Source organism: Onychostoma macrolepis, chromosome 04, assembly GCF_012432095.1.
Source record: "Onychostoma macrolepis isolate SWU-2019 chromosome 04, ASM1243209v1, whole genome shotgun sequence".
In the NCBI taxonomy this organism is placed as follows: domain Eukaryota; kingdom Metazoa; phylum Chordata; class Actinopteri; order Cypriniformes; family Cyprinidae; genus Onychostoma; species Onychostoma macrolepis.
In genome coordinates this window covers 20971512-20988642 of record NC_081158.1, presented here as the reverse complement: position 1 = coordinate 20988642, position 17131 = coordinate 20971512, and the positions used below count along the sequence as shown (strand labels likewise).

General features: G+C 35.4%; 1 protein-coding gene across 4 annotated transcripts in view; it reads right to left on the bottom strand.

Annotated features, from left to right (window-relative positions):
- The window catches only part of pawr (PRKC, apoptosis, WT1, regulator), a 66626-nt gene extending 63647 nt beyond the window's left edge, over positions 1–2979 (bottom strand). Inside the window, exons 1-2 of one of the 4 annotated variants that reach the window (XM_058772630.1) lie at positions 2841–2979; positions 2138–2642 (exon numbers count right to left, since the gene is read on the bottom strand). In XM_058772630.1, coding sequence (XP_058628613.1) covers positions 2138–2605 — 468 coding nt within the window. In that variant the 5' untranslated portion in view covers positions 2606–2642; positions 2841–2979. Of the gene's footprint in view, positions 1–2137 lie in introns of all 4 variants that reach the window. The other 3 variants (XM_058772631.1, XM_058772633.1, XM_058772629.1) reach the window with 3 other exon arrangements.
- Between the last annotated feature and the right edge of the window lie 14152 nt (positions 2980–17131).

Genomic DNA, 17131 nt, shown 5'->3' with positions numbered 1-17131 from the left:
ACTTCAAGACAGGCTTTATAGACGTTATCAGCGCCCATCACAAAGACAGCGGGAAACAAAGTTTAGGTTTCGGGCGGAGAGCTGGGAGACTCTACAAGAGTCCAATAACTCACAGCAAGCTGCTAAATGCACAGTGAGGAACAATGAGCCCTATAAATTTGAAGCCACAGCAGGAAGTACAGGCAAATGACCTACGGAAAGTCCAAATGTCTGGTTTACAGCATATCTTTTCTCAAAGCAGTTCAGGGAAGATTAGTAAGGGCCTTTTCACAAAACCAAGCAGACATTGGACCGGTTTGATATGTCCAAGAGGTGTGAGACATATGGTTGGACACCATATCAGGCATAAATTATAGTTTCAGGTGATGGGAACCTGGTTAAATGTGTTTAGACAGCATGTCATAGCCATTAACTGCCTTCACACTTACACTCTAGATAGAGCGCTCGAACTGCATGCCATGCTCCCTCGCTTCAACCCCAGACAGAATAAAAATGAAGTGTCAAAACGATAAATAATTGAACCAGCCCCACATATGCATTCTCGCAGTTACAGCCCCAGAGAGACCATGGGGCATGAGTGTGTATACTTGCACACTTATCTCTCAAAGACACCCTAACATTAAGTCTTGGCCTGCGCCCACTTCCCAAACTACTTTACCTTGGCACAGTGCAAGAAGCTAATGACAGGATGTCTTCAGACCAAGCAGACATACTGGTCAGCCTCCAACAGTAACTATCCACGGGGCAGCGGAGCTGGGTGGTACGCAGGCATTCACAGCTCCAGTATGTACTACAATGGCATTCTACACTAACAAGCCTCCCTTTACTCATGCGGGGGAATGTGACGGGTTGAAAGTGTGAGAGATAGCAATGGTGAAACTTTTGAGTCAGTTGGCATGTTTTGGAGGCCAACTGTTATGGTGTACTGATCAGCTGATAAAGTTTCTTAAACTAGAGGAACAGCCGTACCATGTTCTCCATCATCTACATCACATGATATAGAATGTTATTCTGCAAACCACATTATTATACATATTTTCTCCATTTCATGATTTATAATGAGTATCTCAATCTGTCAGTGATCAAACTCTGTGTCTTCTAGTCTTGATTTATGTGAGAGTTGCTTGGAGGAGAACATGCACTGAACAGATATGTCACATACATTACATAAGGAAGGCATGCGAGTGAACTGATGGAGTGACATTTAATGATGGATTTTAGATTAAAGCTTTTTCTACTTAAGTTACATAACTTGGCTGGAGTTGTGTCTATGTAAGCAAATGTGGTTGTACCAGTTTGGCACAAATGAACCAACAGATCACAAACAAAAGAGGTGCTATCAGATCATTTACACAAGTACCACAGTATTACTAATATTGTTTGGAAACTAGCATGATGGTTAATACGAAAATATGCTTTGAAATACATGTAAATACACAGCATATTAATAGTTAATCCCTCAGTGTAATGGTATAGATCAAAGAATAATGGACAAAAAAACATTACAATTGGTTTTATGACCATTATGAACCATAAAACCATTATGGACCATGTTGGGCTCCAAACATACTATGTTTTTACACTTAATTTACAAACTCAGTGTATGGGCAATTTACACACAAGTAATACTGTATAACTATGTTTGACATGGTGCCATTGGAATAATTGGGTTTATATGCTACAAAAATTGCATATTAATATCAATCCTTCAGTAACATGGTATACATGGCCAAGTATCCATTACCATGGCTTTATGGACATGTTTTTTTTTTTTTTATAAAAGTGCAGTAAAAGTCCCGTGGTATTGACTCTTTTATTTATACAATGGCACAATGCTTGTCTATTTTTACTAATACCATGTTTTTATACCTACATAGTTTGGCTAACATTTGACCACATAAAAATGTGGTTGCAATGAAGGCAACCCAGTAGAAATGGGCATTCCTATACAAGACGTACCACAGTATTACCATGTTTTTGGAAATAATACATTGGAAAACTACATAAATGTACCAAGATGATACATTTATGTAGTTTTCCAATGTATTATTGAGTATTGTGATTATAAATATAATCTGATACCATAGTTCTGCTGCTAGCTAGGTGAAATGGTTAACTTTAAAACAAGTAAACTCACCTCATTGGACGGTATGCTGACAACACCTGTTGACCTCCTCTTCTCTCTTAACTTCCTTTTCTCTATCTGTCCTTTGCCCTTTCTGGCGCTGGGCCCTGAGCTCTTCTTCTCTTTGCTCTTGCTGTGTGAGGGACTCTCCTTATCACTGTCATCCACACCAGCGGGGCTCGAGCACTCCGCCTGCGGGACACCACTCACTTTCTCCGGCGTCTTCTTCAAGTTTTCCCCGGGCGGCTCGGGTTTCTTAGGTTCGTCCTTCAAAGCGGTCGAAGAGGAAGACCGGGTCACCGGATAGGAGGACGAAGAGGAGACGCAGTTAACCGAGCTGCCGTTGTTGTTTAACTCAGTGGCTCTCCCGGTTGCGGCGGCGATATCTCCAAGCATCTTTGCTCTCATCTTCTCACGCTTTGCTTTCCACTCCTCCAGAAAGTCCGTTGCGCTGTTAGATTTAAATCCTCCTGTTGCCATGGTTTCCTTTTTCGATTGTCTCGTGCCGCCCAAATCACTTTGTAAACACAAACAAAATATTGCGGTTCAGATCCGCCGCATTCCAAAGAAGTGTTTGGAGATTGTTTTAAAGTAACTTAATCACAAAGTCTGCGTTTAAAGTTGACCGGAACTGTTATGGACTCACTTTAAAAGACTCAAAAACTGTCAAGTAGCCTAAGTGCTGTCTCGAAAGATAGTATCCGGTGAAGCTCACCTGCTCCGCGCATGAACGTCCGTCAGGAGTCCAGGTGAACTGATCCGGTGGAATGAACTGGATTAGTTACAGGCGCACTCACTCGAGCGCCGAGTCCTGCCCCTCTTCTGAGGAGTTTCCGAGTAGTTACGGAAATGAACGGAAATAGCCGAAAGGCCGGCGATAGAGAGTTCTCAGAGGCGGACAGTAGTGAAGTATTTTTACTTTGCTTTAAAAGTACTTTTTTTCAAGTGTCTGTACGTTACTTTATCATGAGTGTTTTTCTTTAGAAAACTTTTATTTCACAACATTCCAAAGCATGATATTGTAGCCTACTTTTTTCCTGCATATGTTTCATAATAAATATAATTTAATACTCGATTAGCCTACATTAGAAATCTAGTACTTTCTTACTTTTACCCAAGTAAAAATAATTCAAAGTTTTACTTGAGAAAGTACTACATTTTTCATGTTCTTAAGTATTAAAGGTAAAATAATAATAATAATAAAAGCTTTTATTTATTAAATGTAGTGCAGTAAAAACTATGACATTATGATTTGGAATGTAAGTTAGTGAAGTAAAAGTTTTCCAAAAAAAAAAAAAACCACTGACAAATTACAGATAGGGTACTTTTTAAATTTACTTGAGAAAAGTACAAATATTTTACTACTGTCCACCTCTAAATAATTAAATTAAAACAAATATCTAGTATTTACCCTGCAATGTTATTTTATATAATTTCACCTTAGTTTAATTTTATTTTGCACTAATAATGATATAATATCATAGTATATTATTTGCACTATTATTAATTTACATTGCACAGTTTGTTGTCGGTTATCCTGGAAATGCTTCAGCAATACAACTGTACAGTGATAGATAGATAGATAGATAGATAGATAGATAGATAGATAGATAGATAGATAGATAGATAGATAGATAGATAGATAGATAGATAGATAGATAGATAGATAGACACAGATAGATAGATAGACAGACAGACAGACAGACAGACAGACAGACAGACAGACAGACAGACAGATAGATAGATAGATAGATAGATAGATAGATAGATAGATAGATAGATAGATAGATAGATAGATAGATAGATAGATAGATAGATAGATAGATAGATAGATAGATAGATTGACAGACAGACAGACAGATAGATAGATAGATAGATAGATAGATAGATAGATAGACACAGACAGCCAGACAGATAGATTGACAGACAGACAGACAGACAGATAGATAGATAGATAGATAGATAGACACAGACAGCCAGACAGATAGATTGACAGACAGATAGATTGACAGACAGACAGACAGACAGACAGACAGACAGACAGACAGACAGACAGACAGACAGACAGATAGATAGATAGATAGATAGATAGATAGATAGATAGATAGATAGATAGATAGATAGATAGATAGATAGATAGATAGATAGATAGATAGACACAGACAGACAGATAGATAGATAGACACAGACAGACAGATAGATAGATAGATAGACAGACAGACAGACAGACAGACAGACAGACAGATAGACAGATAGATAGATAGATAGATAGATAGATAGATAGATAGATAGATAGATAGATAGATAGATAGATAGATAGATAGATAGATAGATAGATAGATAGATTGACAGACAGACAGACAGACAGACAGACAGACAGATAGATAGATAGACACAGACAGCCAGACAGATAGATTGACAGACAGACAGACAGACAGATAGATAGATAGATAGACACAGACAGCCAGACAGATAGATTGACAGACAGACAGACAGACAGATAGATAGATAGATAGATAGACACAGACAGCCAGACAGATAGATTGACAGACAGACAGACAGACAGATAGATAGATAGATAGATAGATAGATAGATAGATAGATAGATAGATAGATAGATAGATAGATAGATAGATAGATAGATAGATGATAGATAGATAGATAGATAGATAGATAGATGATAGATAGATAGATAGATAGATAGATAGATAGATAGATAGATAGATAGACACAGATAGATAGATAGACAGACAGACAGACAGACAGACAGACAGACAGACAGACAGACAGACAGATAGATAGATAGATAGATAGATAGATAGATAGATAGATAGATAGATAGATAGATAGATAGATAGATAGATAGATAGATAGATAGATAGATAGATAGATAGATTGACAGACAGACAGACAGATAGATAGATAGATAGATAGATAGATAGATAGATAGACACAGACAGCCAGACAGATAGATTGACAGACAGACAGACAGACAGATAGATAGATAGATAGATAGATAGACACAGACAGCCAGACAGATAGATTGACAGACAGATAGATTGACAGACAGACAGACAGACAGACAGACAGACAGACAGACAGACAGACAGACAGACAGATAGATAGATAGATAGATAGATAGATAGATAGATAGATAGATAGATAGATAGATAGATAGATAGATAGATAGATAGATAGATAGATAGACACAGACAGACAGATAGATAGATAGACACAGACAGACAGATAGATAGATAGATAGACAGACAGACAGACAGACAGACAGACAGACAGACAGATAGACAGATAGATAGATAGATAGATAGATAGATAGATAGATAGATAGATAGATAGATAGATAGATAGATAGATAGATAGATAGATAGATAGATAGATAGATAGATAGATTGACAGACAGACAGACAGACAGACAGACAGATAGATAGATAGACACAGACAGCCAGACAGATAGATTGACAGACAGACAGACAGATAGATAGATAGATAGACACAGACAGCCAGACAGATAGATTGACAGACAGACAGACAGACAGATAGATAGATAGATAGATAGACACAGACAGACAGCCAGACAGATAGATTGACAGACAGACAGACAGACAGATAGATAGATAGATAGATAGATAGATAGATAGATAGATAGATAGATAGATAGATAGATAGATAGATAGATAGATAGATAGATAGATAGATAGATAGATAGATAGATAGATAGATAGATAGATAGATAGATAGATAGATAGATAGATAGATAGATAGATTTTTTTCTGAGATGAGTCACACTGGTTTGTTTTGAATATGGACTGTTCTCCCACACAGGTCCCGGGAGAGCATGAGTCACTGTTGTGCAGAGCTGGAGTGTTTGTGACCTGAGGACTCTCAGATACGATGGAACTCGACGTCTTAGATAACAGAGGTGCACACAGAGTCGTCTCTGAGTACCACAGCCTGTCTGTCATGCCATCAAATGGTTCAGAAACTGGCATTTTATCATTTTCGAGTGTCTAAAATGGCAGTGAGCGGATACTGGTGTTCAAAATGAAATATTCAATATGTGATTATAAAGAAATAAAGCAGAAATATTATTGCTCTTCTGAAATGTTTTGAGGGGTGCGTGTTGTGTAACACAGGCTATTTTCTTATTTACTTTTTCTGGGCAAAGGTCTTCACAGGTCCTTTCATTTTTATTTATTTACTTTAATATTTATTTATTTATTTTTACAACGGTAACAGTAAATATTTTACATTGTAAAAAAAACAAAAAAACAAATAATAAAAAACAAAAAAAAACATTTTCAAATAAATGCTTTTTTCTTAACTGTCTATTCATCAAAGAATCCTGAAAAAAAAAAAAAAAAAAAATCACGTTTTCCACAAAAATATTAATCAGCACAACTGTTTTCAGCACTGATCATACGAAATTTCTCTTGAGCACCAAATCAGCATATTAGAATGTTTTCTGAAGGGTCATGTGACACTGAAGACTCTGATGACTGCTGAAAAACGTTATATTCTATCCCCGAAACCCTAAACCTGTCCCTCACAGAAAACATTCTGCGTTTTGATTTATAAGCTTGTTTTCCTCATGGGAACTGAAACTTTGTCTCCACAATGTCAAATATTTCAGCTTTTACCATTCTTGTGTGGATTTATTCCCCTAGGAGATACCTTGACCACACACACACTCATACAAAGAAAAACATTTATATTTTGTGCCCTATAAGCAAAGTCCCTTGGACATTGTTTTGATTCTTAATCTGATTTGATTCCAAATATATTCCACAGAATTTAGGTTCTCTCTTCAGGACATAAGAGAACTCAAGACTAAAGTAAGTAAGGAATTTGTTGTTTAAAGCCAGTAGCACTTATGTTGATTTACTCCCTTTGAATGACTGGAATTTTCTAGTAGTTTTTCAGAAAATGGCTTGATGAGTCAGTGCTGTTGAGCTTATACAATACAAACCTATAACAGAGACCACAGAAGAAAGAGAGGGGGTTTGTCCTTGAATTTGCAAAGAATTCTTTTAAAAACAAATAGCTGGTGAATGCTTTAGGTCTCTAAATGTTTATATAGAGATTTTATGGCTGAATTACTTCTAAAGCCCAGAAAATAGCTTTTCATTTAAAGGGATAGTTCACCCAAAAATAATTCTGAAATAATACAAAATAGAAGTCAGTTGATACCAGCAATATAACCCCACATTCTTCTTTTGTGTCCAGCAGAAACAAGATTTGAGTAAATGATGACAGGATTTTTATTTTTGGTGAACTATCACTTTTAAGATCTTTCTAGTTGGTTCTTCTCGGTACACACTGGCAGAGATAATTGGAAGAAATCTTTAGGGGAAACATTAAGGCGCCTGGTCTATAAATAGCCTGTGATGTACATACTGAGGTCCGGCTAATGCATTTTTCGAATGTTTCAGTGGGCTTTGGGGAAACTTACTCACAGCACAAACACTCACTGCTTTGGCCCGTTCTCCAGCACAAAGTCCCTTTTAAGTAAATTCCACTTAGCATTCCTATAATGCATTTTCCAAAGGAGCAGATAAGTGGAGAGTCACTCCCACTTTGAGAATTAAATTTAGTTTGCTTTCTTATCAGTCAGGGTCTTTTCTAAAAAGCTGTCTGATATGTTTGCTTCACCAGAGCGATTCCCTCACTCTATCTAAAGAAAGTCTAAAGTCACACCTTCTGTGAACCGATTCATTCTTTTATGGATCCCTCAGCGAATGCATAAAAATTTGCAAGCAGATATTTGTAAAATAATCTACACCCCAAGAGAACAAGCATATGTGACCCTGGACCACAAAACCAGTCTTGAGTCGCTGGGGTATATTTGTAGCAATAGCCAAAAATACACTGTATGAGTCAAAATTATAGATTTTTCTTTTATGCCAAAAATCATTAGGATATTAAGTAAAGATCATATTCCATGAAGATATTTTGTAAATTTACTACTGTAAATATATCAATACATCGTTTTTGATTAGTAATATGCATTGCTAAGAATTCATTTGAACAGCTTTAAAGGCGATTTTCTCAATATTTAGATTTTTTTTGCACCCTCAGATTCCAGATTTTAAAATAGTTGTATCTCGGTCAAATATTGTCCTATCATAACAAACCATGCATCAATGGAAAGCTCATTCAGCTTTCAGATGATGTATAAATCTCAATTTTGAAAAATTGACACTTAAGACTGGTTTTGTGGTCCAGGGTCACATATGGTATTTGGCTCAATTTTTGATATATTTCTGAAACCTTCAAATCACCTATTCCATTATTTTAGACTAGAAATAATGATTTTTCCTGCGTCATGAGATGAGTTTCACATTTCAATTCAAAACTGAAAATCACACAGGATTAATATGACAATCAAAAGTTACATGCTTACAGAAACCTGCTGTTATTTTTTCACTTTCCTTATATTTCTGCCTCTTTGAAAATGGAACCGCAACTGATAATAGAATTTTTGACTTCATATAGTGGATCTCTACTAAATGAAAAAAAAAAAAAAAAGATATAATGGTTCCAAAAAGTATTTGGACACTTAAGTCACATTTAAAAAAGAATAATTTATTAAAAAAAAAAAAAAAAAAGAATAATATATATATATATATATATATATATATATATATATAATTAAACCAAACCATTGTTTGCTTGAAAAGTGTCCGTGCTCATTTATAATAAATGCCACTTGGCTTGATATTTTGTTAATAAATCCTAAGAGTGTCCAAATACATTTTGAGGCAACTGTGTGTCATTTTTAATATGAAATAATTAACAAGCATGAGATTAATTGCATCACTGCATACTGTTGGACATTGACCAATCACATGATAAATGTTGCTTGTCCTACAGTGTCACGTTATACTTCATTAAAAACTCATTTAAACAGCATATCTGTGATTCTTTTATAATCACACAGTCTTAAACTATATTTATACCTTTAAATAGTTGTACCTTTAAATAATCATTTTTGTGTCTTTAATAGATTGCAGGACCATTAAAGTGATGAAAAACCTCTCCGTTAAACTGCTCCATTTATTTTCATCAGAATGCAGCTTTTGTCTTTAATGATCATCGCAACTTCTGGTCATTTTGACTCTCAACACCATTGTAATCATTACAATCGCAGGCCTTGCCATTACTTCCCCTGTCTGTCCTGTAACGGTGGACCATGACCATGCCATCTGTGTAGTGCCATCTGCTGAGATGGGTGAGGGGTGGCAAAATGGGTCATTTGGATTGTTCTGTGTGCCGCCCATATTTTAACCAGTCAGTTCATTTGAGCTGGTGGCACTGGGAGTAACTTTGTGTCCCCAAACATCTCAGATGCTCCTCAATTAGTATGTTAAACTATTGTCAGCATGTTTCCTGGTTGAACGGGGTCACGCTAAAAAATACCAGCTGTACTCATTTATTCACCCAATGTCAAGCATGTATTATTAAGACACAAAAGCTGTAAAACTATAAAACTAAGAAAGTCTGTTCTTGATTCGTTTCTGCTCTTCTGGGGGTGATCATGTGATTTTAGTCATGAACTGAAATGATTAAAACCACCAAAGGCAATAGTCATCTTGCACAATACATAACTTATCCAATCAGGTTTGAACTGTATAGTGACATGTTTTCTTAGTCATCGTCTCATGCTTGTCTTTTGAAGAAAGACATTTGATGTCAAAATCAGAAGTTTGCAGCGCAGCTGAAGTAGATTAAATGAATGTTCTAGGTTTAGCACAAGTTAAGCTCAGTCAACAGTTTATTACAAACAATCGTTTGTTTATTACATTTGGGTATTTGCATAATGTTTATCACACACACAAATTCCACTTTTGTGAAAATGATAGTAAAAACACAAACATAATGGTTACAGTGAGGCACTTTCAATGGGGCCAATTCTGGAGGATTTACTATTTTTTTAAAAGCTCTTTCATTAAATCTTATTTGAAAAATTGTGTATTATTTTGTAATGTAAAGTTGTTCTCGTCATTTTTTTTTTTTTTTTTTGTCATGGCAAAAGCTATAAAATTAGATGTAAATGTAATTTTTGACACCAAGATCATATATCTTGCGGCTATACTATTGAAACAGTGAGTATTTTAATGTTTATAGACTGACCCCATTTACATCTTTTGTAACTTTTTTAAAGGAGGGACGAGTCGAAATTATTTTTGTGGTAATTAACATGCCAAGTGTTGTCGACTGAGTCAACTTATATTTATTTACCCTGGAATATTGCCTTTCATGTTCATTCATGTTGTCGATTACCACAGAAAATACCGTAATTTTGACAGAAAAGCTTTTTCAATGTAACTATGTGGCAAAAAACATATATATATATATACAGTATATACAATACAAATAATCAGTTTTTCGAAACTACGTCCACTAGATAAAGCAATTCTGGTTTTAGCACTGATATTAATAATTCTGCACAAAACTTGTTTTTTCAAGCTGTGAAATTGTCTAAATTGTTTTTTTAGTATAGTGCTGCTAAACGATTAATCGTGATTAACGCATCCAAAATAAAAGTTTTTGTTTACATAATATATGTTGTTGTACTGTGTATATTTATTATGCATATATAAATACACACACATACAGTATATATTTTGAAAATAATTACATGTATATATTTATATATAAATATATTTAATATACAAATATAACATATTTATATTTATATAACATTTAAAATATATATGTGCATGTGTGTGTATTTATATATACGTAATAAATATAGGCCTACACAGTACACACACATATATTATGCAAACAAAAACTTTTATTTTGGATGCGATTAATCGCGATTAATCGTTTGACTGCACTATTTTTTAGGCAGATGAACTTTGGTTAGTATCTGATTCTGGGTGGATTTTCTCTGTAAAGAGTTCTTTTTTTTGGTATCCTTACAAAGTTAAAAGGTTTACCGACATTGTATAGTCATGATAGGAGTTTAAAATTGGAAATAAGATTGTGCAGACTATTGTAATTAACATAATGTTTAAGCATAGTGGTGATGCTTTCAACTGAGTTTGTATTTTATGTTTGTCCTGTTGGGTGTCTTACCCAATAGACCTCCATTGTAAGCGCATTACTGTAGACACGATTCTGTTTGTTTTTACAAACTGAGAGACCAGACAAAATTATTTTCGATGGTAATTGACAGCGTGCCATGGATCCAGGAGAACAAGAGATGAGCCTCGACTCTGGAGGCCGGTCTCTGGGTCTGCGCCAGATATTCAGCTGCAGCCCACCGGCCTGGAACAGGAGGTTCCTGATGTCGTTCAGGCCACCACAGATAAATGAGTTTTAGCCAGCTAGATGTGTAGAAATTAAAGAAGGCAATGCGAGTGAGGTCAACTGGGGACCAAGTCCTCAAATATCCTAAAGATCTCTAATTTTGGTTTCATTACAGGGAAATATACCGGAACAACTCAGCTGGGGAATGTTGATTCAAGAGACTGAACAATGGCATGCTGCCTGACTGTCCACATTCCACCACATAAAATCACTAGAAAGCCCCGGGTAAATTCAGCTAATCTCACAGAAATGTATAATTATCAGGTAAATTCCAGGCGTCACAAATATACACAAAAACACAAAAAAAATTATGTATATGTGATTGTGCACACATTCAAACACAGGCAAATCTGACAAAATTGAAATTCTTGTTGGTATTCTAATGGATATGCTTTTATTTATGCATATTGTTTCAACCTATTGTGTTGTAGTTGTTTTCAATGTTGAAGTGTCCATGGAAGTGGAAGGTGGATCCCAGAACTGAGAATCCAGCTGTAGAGGAACATACTGGAATCTCCAATCACATATCCATCAGGCATTTCACCAGCCACACAAGCAACAAGATGCTTTTTACATGCAAAGTGCTTCCTGCAATACTGGATGGCATACATAATGTCTGAGATATGCAGACTTACTGTATATAGTGTATATAGTATATTTCTGCAACCCTTGGGCTGTGCTGAAAATCCTTCACTTAATTTGGTGATCCAGCCTTTTAATAATTGCCTGTAAACCTTTCATTATGCTAAATTATTACCAAATCTTTGACTGAATTTATTTGTTAACTTCTTTTCTTTTAATTAGCTCAGGTTTTGTATTTTGAATGAATAAAAAAAGCATTATTTTTTGTCATTTTTTTTTCACTGGAAACAACACAAGTGTAATAAGGTGAGGGAAAAATGTCAAAAAGAGTACAAAAATTAATTTTTTTTAAATACCCTGTGTGAGCAAAATCAGGTTTTAGTCCAATATAATAACATTAACTGGCATTTTCAGGGAAAATGAAATCTTCTCAGAATCAAAATGACTTGAACTCAATATGAGGGTTAAAGAGGAAAAAAGCAATACATGTGTGCATTAAAAAATGTGTATTAAAGAGAAAAAAGCAAAATAAGCAAGAAAATGTTTTTTTCTGCTCAAGAAAAAAAAAAAAACTGAAGCAAAAGAAAAAATATGTCCACAAAAAAGCAACAACAACAAAAAAGACTTCTGAGTTTTCATCTTGCAAATTTTGTCTGAAAGTAATAGTACTTTTGGCAGTCAAATCAAACAATGAATTAAAGTATTCTGTATTTTATGTAAATAGCAAATCCTCCGGAAGTAGTACAAATATGGCAGTATGCGTTTGACCGACAGCACTACTTCTTATTAGAGTAGTTCTTATTACTTATTAGAACACACACAGCGCTGACTAATGGGTGATTCATGATGATTATCTTCATTATTATGATTATTCTTTATTTAACTTGCCAGTACCAGCTCAACTTCATTCAGCAAGGTTTGATGGATCAGTTTTTCCCTTGCGAATACAACCAAGCAATAAAATGCTTTCCACAGCCTTGCGTGTTTGTATATGAATTGTTTAATCGCATAACTCAAGTGTAAGCATGAAATGTGACATGACGCACACTGCTGCAACTGATCCAGGTTGGCCTGCTGGTGCAAATCACCAAAAAAATGAAAGTACGGAATCTATTTGTTTCTATAATTGCTTTGGATTCTTGTATTATTCCTGCTTTTAAACCAGGAAACACATCTTTTCCACATTAGTTTTTGTCAAGATTCCCATTAGAACGGTGAGCTTTCAGGTACAACCAGAAGAATGAATGGGTCTCTAGCAGACTTCAAAAATGAAATAAATATATAAAAAGAAGACAAAATTCCCATTGCATGACTATGTGCAATTACTACCCATACAGGCTCTTATCCTCACAGCATTATTGCATTATTTGAGCTCTTCATGCCACAATGAAAACATGCAGCATTCGATGCCAAGCACATTTATCAATGCAGTCCTAGATATGAGCACTATTGTGGTTCTGTGAGAAATGCTAAAAGAAAATTAAAGTGACAATTCAAACAAAAATGAAAACGATGTCACCATTTAAACACCCTCATATAGCTTCATGCAAAAAAGTGCTATGATTTTTAATTGATGACAGATAGGTTGTTTTTGGGTGAACTATCCCTTTAATTTGAGATGTTTTATCTGGCTTTTTCTGTGGACAAATGCCTTTGCATGAGAATGCTCGGTAACTTCAAGCCCCTGAGGAAGAAGCAAGCAACATACTCGGAGGGTTCACAGAGAGAAATGCAAGCCTTATGTAAGCTTAGGGAAAGAATAAACAAAAAGACCTCACGACAATCATCAAGCAACACTTTTCCTGCATTTCCTGTTAACAAAAGCATGCCAGGTTGAGAGTTAATTGGAGCAGAGCATCTGGAGCGACTGTGCTGAGATCAGGCAGGTGCCATCTAGTGGTGATGAAGCTGCTGTGGATTTCACTTTATCAGATTTACAGTTTGAAAACGACAGCATTTCATTTGAAAAAAAAAAGTAGAATTGTTCCTGCAAATAGACTTTGACCAGTTATACAAATGAGCTAGTATTCAACAAGTGAAAAATAAAGTTTATAATTCAAAGAAACAGGTTTAAGGTTAAGATCCATGAGGCATTAAGTTTGATTGAATAATCATACTAAAACTATATTATAAACACACACACACACACACACACACGCACACGTGTGTGTGTGTGTGTATATATATATGTGTGTATGTGTGTGTCTGTATGCACATATACTGTATATACATACTGTATATATATACGTATATGTACATATACGTATGCATATATATATGTGTAGGTATATATATGCATATGTATATATTAGAGCTGTCAAACGATTAATTGCATCCAAAATAAAAGTTTTTGTTTACATATATATATGTGTACTGGGTTTATTTATCATGTATATATAAATACACACACATACAGTATATATATACATATATATATATATATATATATAGAAAATATTTACATGTATATACATTTATATTATTATATTTTATATTATATAAATATATTTAATATATAAACATACCATATTTTTCTTAAATATATAGGCGCTTGTGTTTGTATTTATACAAACATAAATATACACAGTACACATATATATATTATGTAAACAAAAACTTTTATTTTGGATGTGATTAATCGTTTGACAGCACTAGTGTCAAACACGCATATGTGTATATATATGTATCTATGTATGTATGTATATATATATATATATATATATATATACATAGTGGGTACGGAAAGTATTTAGACCCCCTTAAACTTTTCACTCTTTGTTATATTGCAGCCATTTGCTAAAATCATTTAAGTTCATTTTTTCCCCCTCATTAATGTACACACAGCACCCCATATTGACAGAAAAACACAGAATTGTTGACATTTTTGCAATTTATTAAAAAAGAAAAACTGAAATATCTTACATTGTACACATGGGGTACTTTTTATCCCTGTGTTCACCAAGCCCATATTGAGTGTTTGCTGCTAAAAAGCTCATTTTTCAGTTGCATCTGACCATAGAAGCCAGTCCCATTTGAAGTTCCAGTCGTGTCTGATAACTGAATATGCTGGAGTTTGTTTTTGGATGAGCGAGGAGAAACCCTCCCAAACAACATGTGGTGATGTAGGTGCTGTTTGACAATTTTTTTTTTAAGGTTTTCTGACCCCGAGATTCTCTGCAATTCTCCAGCTGTGGTCCTTAGAGAGTCTTTAGCCACTCAAACTCTCCTTCTCACCGTGCATTAGGACGATATAGACACACGTCCTCTTCCAGGCAGTTTCGTAACATTTTGTTGATTGGAAATTCTTAATTATTGCCCTGATGGTGGAAATGGTAATTTTCACTGCTCTAGCTCTTTTCTTAAAGCCACTTCACTAATCTGTGAAGCTCAATTATCTTTTGCTGCACATTAGAAATATATTCTTTGGTTTTTCTCATGATGGATGATTAAGGGAATTTGGGCTTTGTTTTCCCTCCTATTTATATTTCTGTGAAACAGGAAGCCATGGCTGGATAATTTCATGTTCATAATTCATAATTTCAAAGTGCTCAAAATTGTGAATATGAATGGGAATATACATCAGAGATATTTTACTCATAAGAATTTCTAGGGGTGCCAATAATTATGTTTTTTTTAGCCATGACTGTACATACATATACACACATATACAGTATCTCACAGAAGTGAGTACATCCCTCACATTTTTGTAAATATTTTATTGTATCTTTTCATGTGACAACACTGAAGAAATGACACTTTGCTACAATGTAAAGTAGTGAGTGTACAGCTTGTATAACAGTGTAAATTAGCTGTCCCCTCAAAATAACTCAACACACAGCCATTAATGTCCAAACCGCTGGCCACAAAAGTGAGTACACCTCTAAATGAAAATGTACAAATTGGGCCCAAAGTGTCAATATTTTTTTATTTAATTTTTATTTTGCCTTTATTTAACCAGGAGAGAACCTCACTGAGATTAAAAATCTCTTTTCCAGGTGTGTCCTGGCCAAGATAGGCAGCCCAGTTATACAAATACATGTACGACAAAGAACAATACATCACAAGAATAAAATATTACAGCATTAGAAGCATTTGCAAATCATTAAATCATTTTCTATTGCACGCAAAAGTGTTTTAAATTTACAAGGAGACACCAACTGATTTAGCCGCAGTTTCATTTGAAGAGAATTCCAGTCTGATGGTGCAGCATATTCAAATGCAATTTTACCTAAATTAGCTCGTGCTGAAGGTACATGAAGATTGTAAAAAGACTGGGAACGCAATGAATAATTAACAACTACTTTTTGGTGAATCAAACAACAGAGATAGGATGGCAAAAAACCCAGAATAGCTTTGTAAATCAGTAAGTACCAATGCATAGGGTTTAGATCTGGAGACATGCTTGACCAGTTCATCACCTTTACCCTCAGCTTCTTTAGCAAGGCAGTGGTCATCTTGGAGGTGTGTTTGGGGTTGTTATGTTGGAATACTGCCCTGCAGCCCAATCTCCGAAGGGAGGGGATCATGCTCTGCTTCAGTATGTCACAGTACATGTTGGCATTCATGGTTCCCTCAATGAACTGTAGCTCCCCAGTGCCAGCAGCACTCATGCAGCCCCAGACCATGACACTCCCACCACCATGCTTGACTGTAGGCAAGACACGCTTGTCTTTGTACTCCTCACCTGGTTGCCGCCACACACACGCTTGACACCATCTGAACCAAATAAGTTTATCTTGGTCTCATCAGACCACAGGACATGGTTCCAGTAATTAGTCTGCTTGTCTTCAACAAACTGTTTGAGGGCCTTCTTGTGCATCATCTTTAGAAGAGGCTTCCTTCTGGGATGACAGCCATGCAGATCAATTTGATGCAGTGTGCGGCGTATGGTCTGAGTAGCACTCATACGTCTATTTCCCCAAACACAACCTCTGGATATGACGCTGAGCATGGCGAGGCCTGTTCTGAGTGGAACCTGTCCTGTTAAACCGCTGTATGGTCTTGGCCACCGTGCTGCAGCTCACTTTCAGGGTCTTGGCAATCTTCTTATAGCCTACGCCATCTTTATGTAGAGCAAAAATTCTTTCTTTC